We start from the raw sequence: 14,022 nt of genomic DNA on the forward strand, positions 1-14,022 counted from the left end.
TCCATAATCTCTTTGTAATGCTTGCTGTTGTCTATGTAAATAGACCTGAGTACCTTGTATATATATAATGGAGACTCAGTGGGTATTTGCTTATAATTGCATTTGCAAATGTAAAATAACCAGGAAACAGAAAGAACTTGTTTTGTTTGTCTAGTGAAGTTAATGTTACATAGAACATGGAAGAAAACTACCTGGCATAGAATATTTAAATTGGACTGTTAGATGGAAATGAATAAATGGGGAAAATGTTAGAAAGTGGGAGAAATGAGTGAACCATGAAAGAATATCAGAACTTGTGAGAATTAGTCAGGAATAAAACATTGAAAAAGAGAGCGGGTGCAGCTCTGTGGAGGTGGCCCTCTGGGAGTGGACAAAGCCTTGCCTTCAGTATGATTCAGTGTGGCTCTCAGCATAAAACTTGGCTGCCAGACAGAGTCAGAACGTTATCCCCAGTCTACAGGTGAGGTAGGAAGAGAAATTGATATAATAGTGGGGGAAACTGAGGCCACAGTAGGAGAATGATAGTATGATTTTATGTTCTAGGAGGAGAAAAAGATGACTTGAGGGATAAAGGTTTCCTCCACTCCTATTTCCCTGGTCACCAGGATGAGGAGATAAACTGTAGCACCATCTCTCTGGCTAATGAAAAGTTCTACAAAGCAGGCCAACGTGATGAACTTACTTCTGTGAGAGAACCCCTCCAGGGACACCATCTCTCATTAAGTATTTTGCTATCCTGAACTGGAAGAGGAGCAGATCCTCTGGAGAAAACCTAAGAAATTAGAAGGTCCTTGAAGTATTCACAAGGAATAGACTGTTGTGCCTAAGTGTAGACCAGAGTGGTTGGGATCTGATAATAAGGTTAGGAAAGATGGTTTTTGGGTTTCTTATTTCAGTGTGAGAAAGAATAGGCATCAAACGAGACCTTAATTGCAGCCAGTGGATGTAGTCAGAGTTGAGACCTTCCCAGTGAGGGCAGAGGTTGCATCTTTGACTGGCCAGTCTCCTTGAATTAATGAATAGAGTGAGCATACATGCTTGTTGGACTGTTTCCTAAGCTGATGGGCAGGAAACAAGTGTATTGCCCACCATAGTGCTGAAGTGTGAACTGCTTGGCTGTCGGTGGCATTTGCCTGTGAATATGATGAGACAATGGACAGTGCTTTTATTAATTGCTCACTTTTGTCCTGGCATAGAATATTTAAATTGGACTGTTTTTTTTTTTTTTTTTTTTTTTTTTTTGTCTTTTTCATTTTTATCGGTACCGGGGATCGAACTCACGACCGCCTGCTTGCAAGGCAGGTGCTTATGCCGCTGAGCTAAATCCCCAGCCCCTAAATTGGACTGTTAGATGGAAATGAAATGGCACAAAGTGGGAGAAATGAGTGAACCATGAAAGAATATCAGAACTTTTGAGAATTAGGCAGGAATAAAAACATTGTTTTGTAGAGAACAGAGTCAAAGATGAGTATGGAGGGAGACAGTGCCATGTTGGGAATCAGGATATTTAAATTTTAGTGCTTAGCCTTTTAATGACTTCTTGCAGTGGGCAAATTCCCAGGCTGGAGGTTTCCTAGATTGGATATTTTATAAGAGGCGGAGATGAGAAGAATGTAGATTAAGTGAATATACCAGAATTACCTGGGGTCTGGAGATCTGACATGGAAACTATGTGGGCTACATGGGTCTTTGTCCAGATGAGGGTCAGTGCTGCAGTGATATCATTTGATGGATGGAGACTAGGAAATGTGGAGAGGAGTTGAAAAGAGTTGGATTGGATAATTGATAAGGATTCTTTAACCTTAAAATTTTAGGTTTCTGGGAGCTTGGACTTGGATGCCTTTGGCGAAGCCATTATGTTTGTCTGGCTGCTGTATGACTTTTGTACTTTGACAAAGGAATAAAAGATAGAGAAAACAAGGATTGTAAACCTGAAAATCACTGAAAAGATTTAGGGATTTATAATTTAACAATGGCAACTTCTGGCAAAATCATGAAGCTTGTGTATTAAATGGGTTAAAATATTATGGCAGAGTCTTCTTGGGAGAATTGACTTGAGACATGAGATAGTGTACCTCTGTGTTTATTCATCCTTTAGGGATGCTGTTCTATTAATTTATCACGAAGTTACTCATTTCTCCTAACTTTGAACTTGCTTTTGTCCCTTTTTATCGCCTGTGTGCTTGCCTTCTCCCACCATTGTCCCTTGCTCCTTTCCTTCTGTTCTTGGGGAAGTTCTTGGCTTGCTTTGTTATTGTTAAAACGTATTGTTCCGTGCATTATTAAGTATTTTAACAACCAAAATACATACAAACGTATCATTTGAGCTCAGAATTGCTGAATGCAAGTTTGACATCCTTTATACTAGTTCAAGAAGCAGCACCATAGCCTATCTTTTACATTTAATGGTAGAGTTTGTGAACTTTTCTTCTGCTAAACTTTTCATAGTCGGTGTCTCCTTGCATTTTCTTTTGTATGAATCCTAAGAGGCACTGAAATGAAGACAGTCATACTTAATAAATGGTTAGTAATAGAATCTCTTCTTGACCCTTTATGTCTTCAGGCCTTTAGAGAAGATGTTTTTTTTTAATCACCTTGTGCTTGGGTAAGAGGAGAAGATATAAATTTTTTTGGTAGCAGGTAGCCTCTCCTAGGGAGGCTTTGAGGATAAGAAATAACATCTTTGGTTAAATGGCAAGGATGGAGCAAGGGTCCATCACTAACACTTTCATGGTTCTCTTGGCATTCTAACCTGTCACACCACCTATTTTCTGCAGTTTTTAGGATGGAAGGACTAAGCATTTTTCCTTAGCAGTTAAGTTTTTCCTTCCTCCAGTTAAGCCCAATGGCTTCCTTTTAAAGTGGTAACAGAAGCTTCCTGCACTAGTCATTACCATTTTGGATGGGGAGTCAGGCTATAGAGAGGGGATTACGATGGATGTGTGGTTTTAAAATGCTGTGCCCCTCAGGGCTCACCCAAGATTTGTTCCCCACTTTGCTTCCATTTCCCCGCCATCCCTTGCTGCTCCATGGAAAACCCAGTGAGCACAGCTATTGATAATGTAATGATTCATTATCCTAGGGAAGCCAGGACAACTTGAAGTGATTGTTACAAACATCTAAAGTTGAAATCTTTCGTTTTTAATTTTAAAGAGAAAAAACAGTGATACAAATTTCAAAACAAGCTAATAGGGAATTAACAATGGTTAATATATTAAATATTGTTATCTTCAATGTAGTTGCTTAGATTATAAGATATAGACTTGAAAAATTGTTCAAACAATATAAGCAGAAAGTGTTCTTAATGAACTAATTGAAACTAGTAATATAATTATCATAGCTATTTCTCTCTCTCTCTCTCTCTTTCTCTCTCTCTCTCACACACACACACACACACACACACACACACACACACATATATTCTTTTCCCTTCCACCTTTTCTCCTTTCTCCCATCCCAGTTGTTCTTTCCTTCTGAGCAGTTTTTCTCCCTTTTAAATATCTGTTGTACATTTTGGATCTTATTTACCCTTTCAGTTTCTAACACTAGGCAAACGGTACAATGTTTACACATGCGAGTCTGATTTATTGCACTTATGAGTATGGTCTTAAGTTGCATTCATTTACCTATAAAAGCCTCCAGTTTATCCTTCTTTATAATTGAGTAGTTACTCCAGTGTGTAAAAATACGACATCTTTTTAATCCATTCCTTGGTTGATGAGCATTTGAGTTGTTTCCAAAATCTACCTATTATAAATTGTGCTGCTATAAACATGGGTGCATATATATTACTGTGGTATGATGTTTTTAATTCTTCTGGGAAGATACTCAGAAGGAAAACACCTGGGTCAAATGGAACTCCAATCCTAATTTTTTGAGGAAACTCCACACTGATTCCAATTCTTTATGTGTTCTAGATAGAAATTCTTTGTCTAAGGGACAGCTGCCTAAAATTTTTTCCCATTCTGTGGGTTTTCTTTTCACTCCATTGATTTTTATTTTTGATGTGCAAAAACTTTTAATAAGATGAGATCCCAGTTGTTGATTCTGTGAAGTACTTCCAGTGAAATTTGGGTTTTGTTCATGAAATCTCTGCCTATCCCTGTGTCTTTGAGATTTTTATCTACTTTCTTTTCCAGTAGATTTAGTGTTTCTGTTTTAAGATTTAGATCTTTGATCCATTTTGATTTTAGTTAATGCATGGTGATAGATATGGATCTAGTTTTAAGTCATCAGCAGGTAGAGAGTCAATTTTTCCAGTCCCATTTATTAAAGAGGTTATCTTTCTTCCAGTGGACTTATTTGGCCCCTTTGTCAAAAATAAGGTGACTGAGTGAGTTTTTCTTTGTGTCAGCATCTTCTAATCTGTTCCACTGATCCTCAAGTCTGTCTTTTTGCCAGTACCATGCTGATTTTACCACGGCAGCTTTGTAGTATAATTTTAAATCTGGGATTGTATTGCTTCCTGCCTTGCCTTTGCTGCCCAAAATTACCTTTGCTATTCTAGGCCTTTTCTGTTTCCAAATGAATTTTAGGCATGTTTTTCATACTAATGGTATTTTGATCACAATTGTGTTAAGTCTGTGTATCAGTTTTGGGAGTTTGGCATTTTTACTATGTTGGTTCTTCCTATCCATGACTAAGGGGTATCTTTCCTGATATCCTCTTTGATTTCCTTTTTCATAGTACTGTAATTTTCAATGTATAGCTCTTTTATTTCCTTTTTTAGATTGATTCTTAAGTATTTCATGTTTTTAAATGCTATTGTGAAGGTTGTGGTCTTCTTAATTTCTTTCTCCTACTGAGAGAGAGTTTGTTGTTTGCGTACAGGAATGCTATTGATTTTTGAGTGTTGACTTTGTATCCAGCTATGCTACTGAATTTGCTTATTAAATCTAGAAGTCTTTTGGTGGAGTTTTGGGGGTCTTCTATGTAGAGTATCATGTCATTTGCAAAGAATGATAATTTAACCTCTTCCTTTCCTGTCTTTATTCCTTTTATTTTTCTCTCGTCTAATTGCTCTAGCTAATGTTTCCAGAACTATATTGAGTAGGAGTGGTGGTAATGTGCATTCTTGTCTTGTGCCTGATTTTAGGTTGTAAGTTTTTGTCCATTTACTGCGATGTTGGCAGTTGGGTTATTGTATATGGCTTTTATCAGATTGAAGTAAAAATCATCTATTCTGATTTTCTGTAGGGTTTTTTATTGTGAATGAGTGTTGGAGTTGTCAAAGCTTTTTCTGTATCTATTGAGATGATCATTTTTGTCTTTGGCTCTGGTAATATGATGTATTTGAAATCTGTTTTGTGCAAAGCAAAAATAGTATTTGCACGCACCAAGGGAAAAGCAGTGGTAGAAATTGCTGTACAATTTGCCTCTAGACTGTAGTGGGAAATATTTTTTTTTTTGAAATAGGATGGATCAATGTGATTTTTCTCTCCATGTAAAGTTGTTATTGAAATAACAATTTATCTTATTTTGCAGTCCTAAAGTAATGTATAAAACATTTATGTCTCAGAATAAATCGAGAGCATCCCATCACCTGTAGTAACAGGCATGTTGATATTCTTTTAAAGCCTTAGGCAGTGACATCAGCAGTGTTTTTCATTTTCTAATCCATTTTCTAATTTCTTTCTGTCAAAGAGCTTGCATTTCAGTGCTGAGCAGGTCATCAGGGACCCTTGCTTATGCCTACATTTTGTAGCACCTCTTGTACATTGTTGTTAATTTCAGTTCACAGGGACAGCTTAGTGTAGTGAGAAGAATGTAGGTTTAGAATCTATGTACAGTTACTCTGTTTGTAAGTTTGGTACTAATCTATGGTTCAGGTTCTTGACCCATTAGAAATCTGGAATTTTTCTGATAACCAGACATCAGTCACTGGAACAGTTGTAGTGCTTACTAAAGAACTCCTCACTTAGCTGTTGCTGAGGCTACTGGTCCCGTTGCATTCTGCACATGCCCACCTGGGATCTCCTCTGGCTGGTGAGCCTCCTAGGGCGGTTCTACACCATTCTGTTCTACACCATTGTGACTCTTGCTCTTATTTATGGGATTCGCATTGGAGAACCATCCTGGTTGACCTGTTTCTTCAAGAATGCAGGTACTCCTACAAAGAATGACCTTGGGTTTTTCCTCTAGCGCAATCTGCCTGGCACAACACAGTGAGCCAATCTTTTCTGTTCAAACATTTATCACTTATTTATTAACAAGTATTTACTGAGTCGGCTCTATCTATAGGAGTCTACACTGTGGGCTGTGGAAGCTAAAATGGTGAATTATCTATTTCAAGAATTTAACAATCCAGAAGGAAGATAAGACTAGCAGTTTGTGTTTGTAGGGCTAAGGGCCTGCCTCATACGGTATTTGACCCACTCCTGCCCCTTTAAAAGGGAGAAATAAAATGCTGAAATGATCCTTGGAGATATAAACTCCACAGTGCCTTTTAGGTACAGCAAAACATGCAGCTTATGAGTAGAGCAGAATAATGGAAGATGGGAAAGCTTAAGGTTTTCCTCAGCTATCTACCACATTCTTCCTTTGACTTTCAAATGAAATGCAGTATCTGTGTAGCTGTGGGTCATTTGGTATTGTCTGTAAGCTGTCTCTGTACTCAGAGTACCTCTTCCTGCTTCTTCCATTTCAGTCCTCATGTAGTTTATCTGTTCTCATCCCTTGGCTTACCATTTAATCACAACAGCTACCTGGAATTCCAGACGTGGAATTTCCATTGTCTCTTACCTCCACCTGGCCTCCCACTACTACTTCAGATTGACTGAGCTAAAACTATATTCCGTCTTCACCCCTCTACATCTGTACCTCCTGCTTTATTCTATCTCTGTTAATAGTACTATCTCCCGCCAGATTTCTCTATGCAGAATGTGGACACCATCCTTTACTCCTCGTTTTCCTTTAGTTCCCGTCTTGCAAGTTTACATCCTGAATATCTGCTGATTCTGTCCTCTTCTTCCTGGCTGTCTGCCACAATCCTGGTTCTAGTCATCATCACTGAGCTGATTTAATGCGGAAGCCTTCCTGGTCTCCCCAGATTTGGCCTTACCTCTGACTGATGCCTCCTTCATGACTGCTAAAATGTAAGTCTCGTCCTATCAAGTTTCTTAAAGCTCTTTATTGGCACTTGCGATAAAATCCAGGTTCTTTAAGTACTTTGAAAGGCCCATGGTGTGTTGGCCCTTACCTGACTGTACCTGCCTCTGTTGCTGCTCCTCCCATGGCCTGCTGTCTCTAGCTGTCCCAATAGCTTTATTTTCCTAAATTTGTTATATTTTGGCACTTGAAGGTTTTAACATATGCCTCACCCCCTGATTTCTACTCCCTGTTCTTGCCTGGCTTCTGTATTTTTCCATTAGATCAATGTCACATCATGTAAACTCTCTTATTTGCTCCAAAGTAGGTTAGGTGCCCCTTTTATGTGCCCCTTGTATGCAGCAATAAGTCAAGTTGACACAGGACTGCCTGTTGAATTCTCTGTTCTCTTCTAAACTATAAACTTTATGAAGGCAGGGAATGTTGCACTTTTCCACTGCCACATCTCAGATTCCTAGCGTGTTGTATTATTTATCAAGAATCTTTTACAACCCCAAAATTACCACTAGAGCCTCTGCTTCTTCTGGGTAGAACCAAGTTCTTTTGGGTACCGTATGCAGCAGCTTGTGTTGAGTTTTTTTTTCCCATCGGCTACTTTTGTTTATATGTTTATATTTATAAACATATAGGAATATAAATTGTTGAAGTTATATTAGATGAGACTTGGAGCAATGTAATTAGTAAATGTGCTAGAAAGTCTACATCTAAATGAGTATTTATGTGGTGCTGTCTACACTGTAGAAGAAAATAAGATAAGTTTGAATTCTAATTCTGCCACTTCGTAACATTGAGCTCTTGGGCGAGTGACTTTCCCAAGCCTCAGCTTCCTCACCTGCAAAGTGAGAATGTTCTGTGTTACATAATACTTTCTGATTTGCAGGATTGTGACTGAGATTAAACATTTGTGGAAACAGTTACCTTAGTATCTGGCACATGGTAGTTGCTAAGTTTTAATTTTTTTTTCTTCCAGCAATATTGCCATTGTTGAAATACCTTTGGAATTTCTTTCAGAAATAAGTTGTCCCAGTATATCTGTGGGTTCTCTATCCATGGATTCAACCAAGGGCAGATAAAAAAATAATCAGAAAAAGTATGTAGGTACTAAACCTGTGTGGATTTTTTTTCTTGCCATTTTTGCCTGAATAATACACTGTAATGACTATTTACATAGCATTTACCTTGTATTAGATGTTACAAGTAATGATTTTGATATTGGCAGTTCCTTTAAACTAGTTCCCTTGGATACTGAGATTCTACTATACTTAAATGGGAGAAATCTTTTCTCTTTTAAGAATGTAGTTGATTTTTAAAAACAATCTGGTTCAGAGAATCAGATCAAGATGATTAATATCATCTGGATATTAAGCATGATTATAATGGTATTTTCTTTCGTAGCATCTGAGCTGGGGGCATATTTGGGCTTTCTCATAGGTGACACTGACAGCATATTCTCCTTGGCACATTTAATTCAGGAAATTAACTATCACAAAATCTTTTGATTTTTTTTTTGAAGAGCACGCTGATAAATCAAGTGGTATTAATAAGCTCAAGACACCTCAGTTCTTTAATATACTTAATCACAAGTTAACTGTCAAAATTTTATGTCTAGTAACAAAGAATTTAGGGGGAAAGGTGATCCAAGGTGCCTAATGTACACATTTGAGGCTGTTCTCTTTTCAGCAAGGTACGCAACAGGTTGACACGTAGCAAAGATGATGTGCTTCGTGTGATAGGGGAGCCACTGCACCTCAGAGATCTGTCCTCCACTAGGGAAGAGGAACCTGGAAGCAAGAGGTGAAGAGGGGTGGAGATACGGAGACTGGAGTATGCTTTCACAGAGGCCTGATACACCTGTGCAGGACCCACAGGCTGAGTTTATAGGATGAGAGATTGGAGGCATAAAAAAATTGGCCTACTTGAAAAGCTTTCAGAGCTAATGAGTAGGGGATCAGAGATGAGGGTGGGAGACTAGAGGCCAAATTCTCAGGATCATGAGGAAGCTGGATCGGCATTAGTACAGTTCTGGGGAGATCTACTGACTATACTATGACAAACCTGGTGTTGCCTTGTGATCCAGATGTTTCTGTGGTTCCCGTATTTTATACCTTTGTTGCCTATAAGGTCATAAATGTGAAGCATCGGGGTTTACTGACATATCCATTACTTTCCGATATTTCACCATTTTATACCCTGCATTCCTATCATCCTGGGATGTGTGTGTAGTTGTTATTGTTACTGATGTTGAAATGATCCACTGGGAGTAGTGCAGGGGGAAGAGCAAAGCTTGACTGTTTGTGGATCTTGGGTGGGGAAGTAGAGACAGTGACACAACTCTGCTGCCACCTGGGCAGCAGCAGAGGGACAGAGCCATGCAAGCAGGTGGGGCCTGGGCCTGATGCCAGGGTTGCCTGTGGGCCGAACTTCATAAGCAATTGGTCTACTTGAACTCTTTTAATCAAGTAGAGACTTGGGAGGTTCTGGTGCTGTTAATAATTTCAGTGGTACATTGAGGACACTGATGTTCCTTTGGATGGTGGTTTTTTTTTTTTTTTTTGGTCTTTTTCCTTTTTATCGGTACCGTGTGGATGGTGTTCTTATTCAGGCGGACTTCCCCTGTGACATTTGGGGTGGTTCTACAGAGTGGCAGTGGCAGAAAAGTCACAAAAAGGCACAGGTTACTTATTTTCATTTCTTCTCTTTCAACCTTAATATGAAAATAAGATTTGAAATTATCTGAAAATGCAGAATTCAATATCTTCATCCCTTCTTCCTTTTTAAAGTTCTTTCCTACAAATTTGCTTTCGGTCATCTCTTCTGGGTATTAGTTCTCTTAAGTATTGTTAACCAGATTAAAGTTATTGTCTTAGTGATGCCAGCTGTGTACATGAGCACAGATCTGTATGTGAGGAAGATTCTGGGGCTTGAGTGTCTGAGTCAGACACTCAAGGTGCTCTTAGGACACAGGTTAGATATCTTTGCATTAAAAAGAGGATATTCCTCTGAGAGAATGCTTTCATTTTTGGAAGCCAAAATTTTACCTCTTCTCCAAATTTTCCATTTACGATATAACTGAGTATCTGCCAGTGATTAAAAAAAATAGGAGATTTAGATAACTAAATAGTGGAAGTAACTAAACATCAAATTTATTTCTGGCAGATGACCTGAGGAATTTCCATTGGATAAGAAAAATCCATGTTTACTAGTTTTCTGTTGTTGCCTAATAGATTGCCCCAAGGTTAGTGCTTTAATACACCATAAATTTAGTATCTTATCTATGGATTGGGAGTTCAACACCAGTTTCACTGGGCTAAGAGCTGCCTTCCTTGGGGCTGTTACAGGAGAACCCTTTTGCTGGCCTTTGGAGCTTCTAGAGGCTGCCACGTTCTTTGACTCGTGGCTCTTCTGTCTTCAAAGCTGGCAACTGACCATCCTTCCAGAGTCCCGTCTGCCTCTGATCACAGGCACGAAAGCTGCTCCTCTGTAAAGATCTTGTGGAAAGATTGGGCCCATCCAGATAATCAGGATAACCTCTCAGTCTAAAAGTCATAAACTTTAATATCGTTAATGTCCCCTTTGTTGTGTAAAGTAACATTCTTGAGTTCTGGGGATTAGGGTATGGACACTTTTTGGGGAATGGGCATTATTCTGCACACCCTAATATGGAAATACTTAACATAAAATTTTAGTCAGCAAATGTGTTTAAATGTGCACATGGTTTAGAATTCCATTTTTATTTATTGGGAAGAGATAGATTTATTGGGAAGAGAACTCTACAAATTTTGTATGGATCTTAATCTCCTGTGAAAGCTAACGTTGGTTCTCTTTTGTTTGCTTTGATAGTGATAACCTGCTAAGGAGGGCAGCCTGTCAAGAAGCTCAGGTAATGGCGTTTTCTGTGAAAGAATTAAAACCTACCTTATCACTATGGTGCAGGAAGCCCCTGCTACTCCAGGGATGCACAGAGGGTCTTGCATGAGTGCAGTTGGTTGTTTTTCCTCTTTTTTTTTTGTCTTTCTCATTTTTATCGGTACCAGGGATCGAACTCACGACTGCCTGCTTGCAAGGCAGGCACTTATGCCGCTGAGCTAAATCCCCAGCCCCTGTTTTTCCTCTTATCAGGGGATGAATCGGGCTGAGAGCCAGTTCTGGGCAGCACAGAGGAAGTTAAGCATCTGGCAGGGAGCAGGTCTAGAGCCACCTCTTTGGACTTGTTCACTTCTGGGTCTCTCACCAGCACACATAGCTGCACTAGCTGAAGCTCTGGGAGTTTGCTCGTGTTTGCAGTTGTCCTTTAAGATCTGGCTAAACCCCGACTCATCTCTGATCCAAGGATATCAGTGCAGAACAGGTGTTACTACTGAAAGCTGAATTGCCTTAAAATTGTTGATTCATAGTTAAAAAGCCCATCTCTGTAGCACTGTAGCTGAATCACTCTGTGTGCACTGTTATCCCAATTTCATGACACTTCACTTGAGCATTTGTGTATGGTTGTGGCAATCACAGTTGAATTATAAATCCCCTCAGTTTGAAAAATGTATTTCTTTCTGCCCTTTGTATATAATACCTGCAGATGAATTTCTGTGACTCCGTTTCCATTTTGTTATGATACTTAAGCTTCTGATGTCAGAAATACCCAAAAAGAAACATGAAAGTCAAAAATGGAAAAGGAATGAAATATTTAGTGAAGTGAGTGGCAACTCTGATGTTTGTTTCTGAAATATTTTCATGGCTGACAATGATAGTAGATACTACTAGTAGTAAATTCCTCTGTTCAGTGATTGTTATATACAGCTCTTGTAAAACTGTGATTTAAGTATTTGATTAATTTTTCCTTAACAGTTATTATGTTATGTGCTCCAAGTTGTTTTACAAATCAGCTGAAACTTCAAAAAAATTTACAGTTCAGCACTCGGGAGGCTGAGGCAGAAGGATCATTGCGAGTTTGAGACCAGCCTGGGCTACAAAGTGAGCTCAAGGCCTGCCTAAACTGCACAGAGAGATCCTGTCTCAAAAAGGCATATACATAAAAACATTAAAATTATTTTTAAAAAGATTTGAAAAACATTTTTTATTGATGCAAGATTTGTACATATGTTTGGGACGCAGTATGATACATTGATATATGTGTGCAATATGTAATGATCGAATCAGTGTAATTATGAAATTTTAATATTTAATAAATGAAGGCTGGGGATTTAGTTCAGTGGCATAAGCGCTTGCTGGCAAGCATGAGGTTGTGAGTTTTATTCCTGATTAAAACAAACAAACAAACAAAAGTTAAAGGTGATTTATACCTTCCAACATCCTCTCTTCCTTAGGTAAAGGGGATTCCATTTCCACTTAATGTTTCCAGGCCTCTTCCTAGCATTCTGAAAAATTTCCACTTCCTAGCATGTGTTTAGCTTCTCCCTTGTGTTAAAAGGAGATGGATTTGTCCTTGTAGCATTCTGTCTTTACAGTCTATGGTTTTTTAAATATCCCACAAACAAACTTAGTGTAGTCCTATATAAATTCTTTAGTTTATTCTGAACCTGAGACTTGAGTTGCAAGGAGATAGCAAATCTAGATCTCTTTCTCAGATGGGATCAAGAGATAAAAGAAGAATTAAGATGTGTTATGTATATGTAGCAACTCTCCACGAGGAATGTAATCATCAAGTATTACAACATGTACTAATTTAAAAAGCTGCAAGAACCTGGGTGGGGGAACCTCGGACAATGAAGAATAATCTGGTACTTCAGACTTGGAATCTTGTAGCCCAGAGAGCTGAGCTAGTTAAATAGTTTCTGGCCATATTCCAGAACAGTATAGACAGGGAAAGAACAAGTTGTAATTTCTGGATATTTGGCAGTAAAATATTAAGGTCTAGTTAAGAGTGAAAATGAAATAGAAACAATAATGTACTTCTTTACCAAGAAAGTGTGTTTTTTTGTTTTGTTTTTGTTTTTTAGCAGCAAGAAATAGTGGCAAGAAAGAATCTTTAATAGACTGTCAGGGAGATGGTAGCTTTAGAGTTTCTTAATAAAATATCTTCGTAAATTTTCATGTTTCTTATATCTTTATGCATCTATGCTGCCTTGGTCTAGTCTTGCTTTCCATGATTTAAGGCTAGAATTTTTGCCCTTTTTTGGTGCTTTAATATTCTCAGTCCTTTTATTGACTGTCTTCTCTGGTCTTGTCATTATAACATTGGCTCCTACTCCATCCTCTACCTTTGAATTCTACCTTGCTCTTAGAGCTGAAAGAGAAGTTTCAGTTTTGGAGCTGGACAAATGTGAATCCTACGCTCGTTGTTGATGAACTCTTTCAATATTGGAATCTTGGTTTCTAATCTGTAAAGGTATCAAGTAATACTTCCTTAGAACCAAGCATGTGAAAGTGACAAATACTAGGACCCTAACAGAGACTACTCCCATTTCTTTTCCCATGTCAGTTACTGCTGTGAGTCATGCTGGGTTGCAAAGAGGAGGTGGCAACTAGAGTTACTAGGGCGACTTCTTGTATGTAGAAAGATATGGAGCTCAACTGGTGACACAAAAGTTTCTCATGGGTAAGTTTTACTAATAGTTGAAGGAGAACAAGTTTATATTCTGAAAACTACACGTGAATTAAACTTCCTTCCTGACAGCCTGTAGCCAGCCTAGTTACATGTTTATGAGAAAGTCAGCCATATTGTATAGAGAGGAAAAAACATGGATTTGATTCTGATAAAAAAAATTGAGCTAATTGTCATTATACAGTGGAAGGTTGTTGTGTTTATGGTGTTTTGTTAATATGAAATCATAAATGAATATTTCTTTTTTCTCTGGAGTGTATAGCATATCTGGTGGAAGTAAATTCTTTTGGAATGAAAGAATATTTGTGGTCACTAGCTGAATAAAAGGATATTTACTGAAAACTTTTCTTTTCTTTTTT

The 14,022-nt window shown here is 38.3% G+C and overlaps 1 protein-coding gene across 7 annotated transcripts in view; it reads left to right on the forward strand.

Moving 5' to 3' along the window:
* Positions 1-14,022, forward strand: part of Agk (acylglycerol kinase) — a 90,794-nt gene that overhangs the window by 21,650 nt on the left and 55,122 nt on the right. For 5 of the 7 annotated variants that reach the window (XM_023567554.2, XM_063250616.1, XM_003475435.5 and 2 more), the window contains one exon: positions 10,948-10,987. The exons of the other annotated variants lie outside the window; for them this stretch is intronic. In XM_023567554.2, the coding sequence (XP_023423322.1) occupies positions 10,948-10,987 (40 nt within the window). The remainder of the gene's footprint in view (positions 1-10,947; positions 10,988-14,022) is intronic. 7 annotated transcript variants of the gene reach the window in all.

The sequence above is a fragment of the Cavia porcellus genome, unplaced genomic scaffold (assembly GCF_034190915.1).
Source record: "Cavia porcellus strain 051 isolate PalLab524CR breed Dunkin Hartley unplaced genomic scaffold, mCavPor4.1 scaffold_6, whole genome shotgun sequence".
Lineage (NCBI taxonomy): Eukaryota > Metazoa > Chordata > Mammalia > Rodentia > Caviidae > Cavia > Cavia porcellus.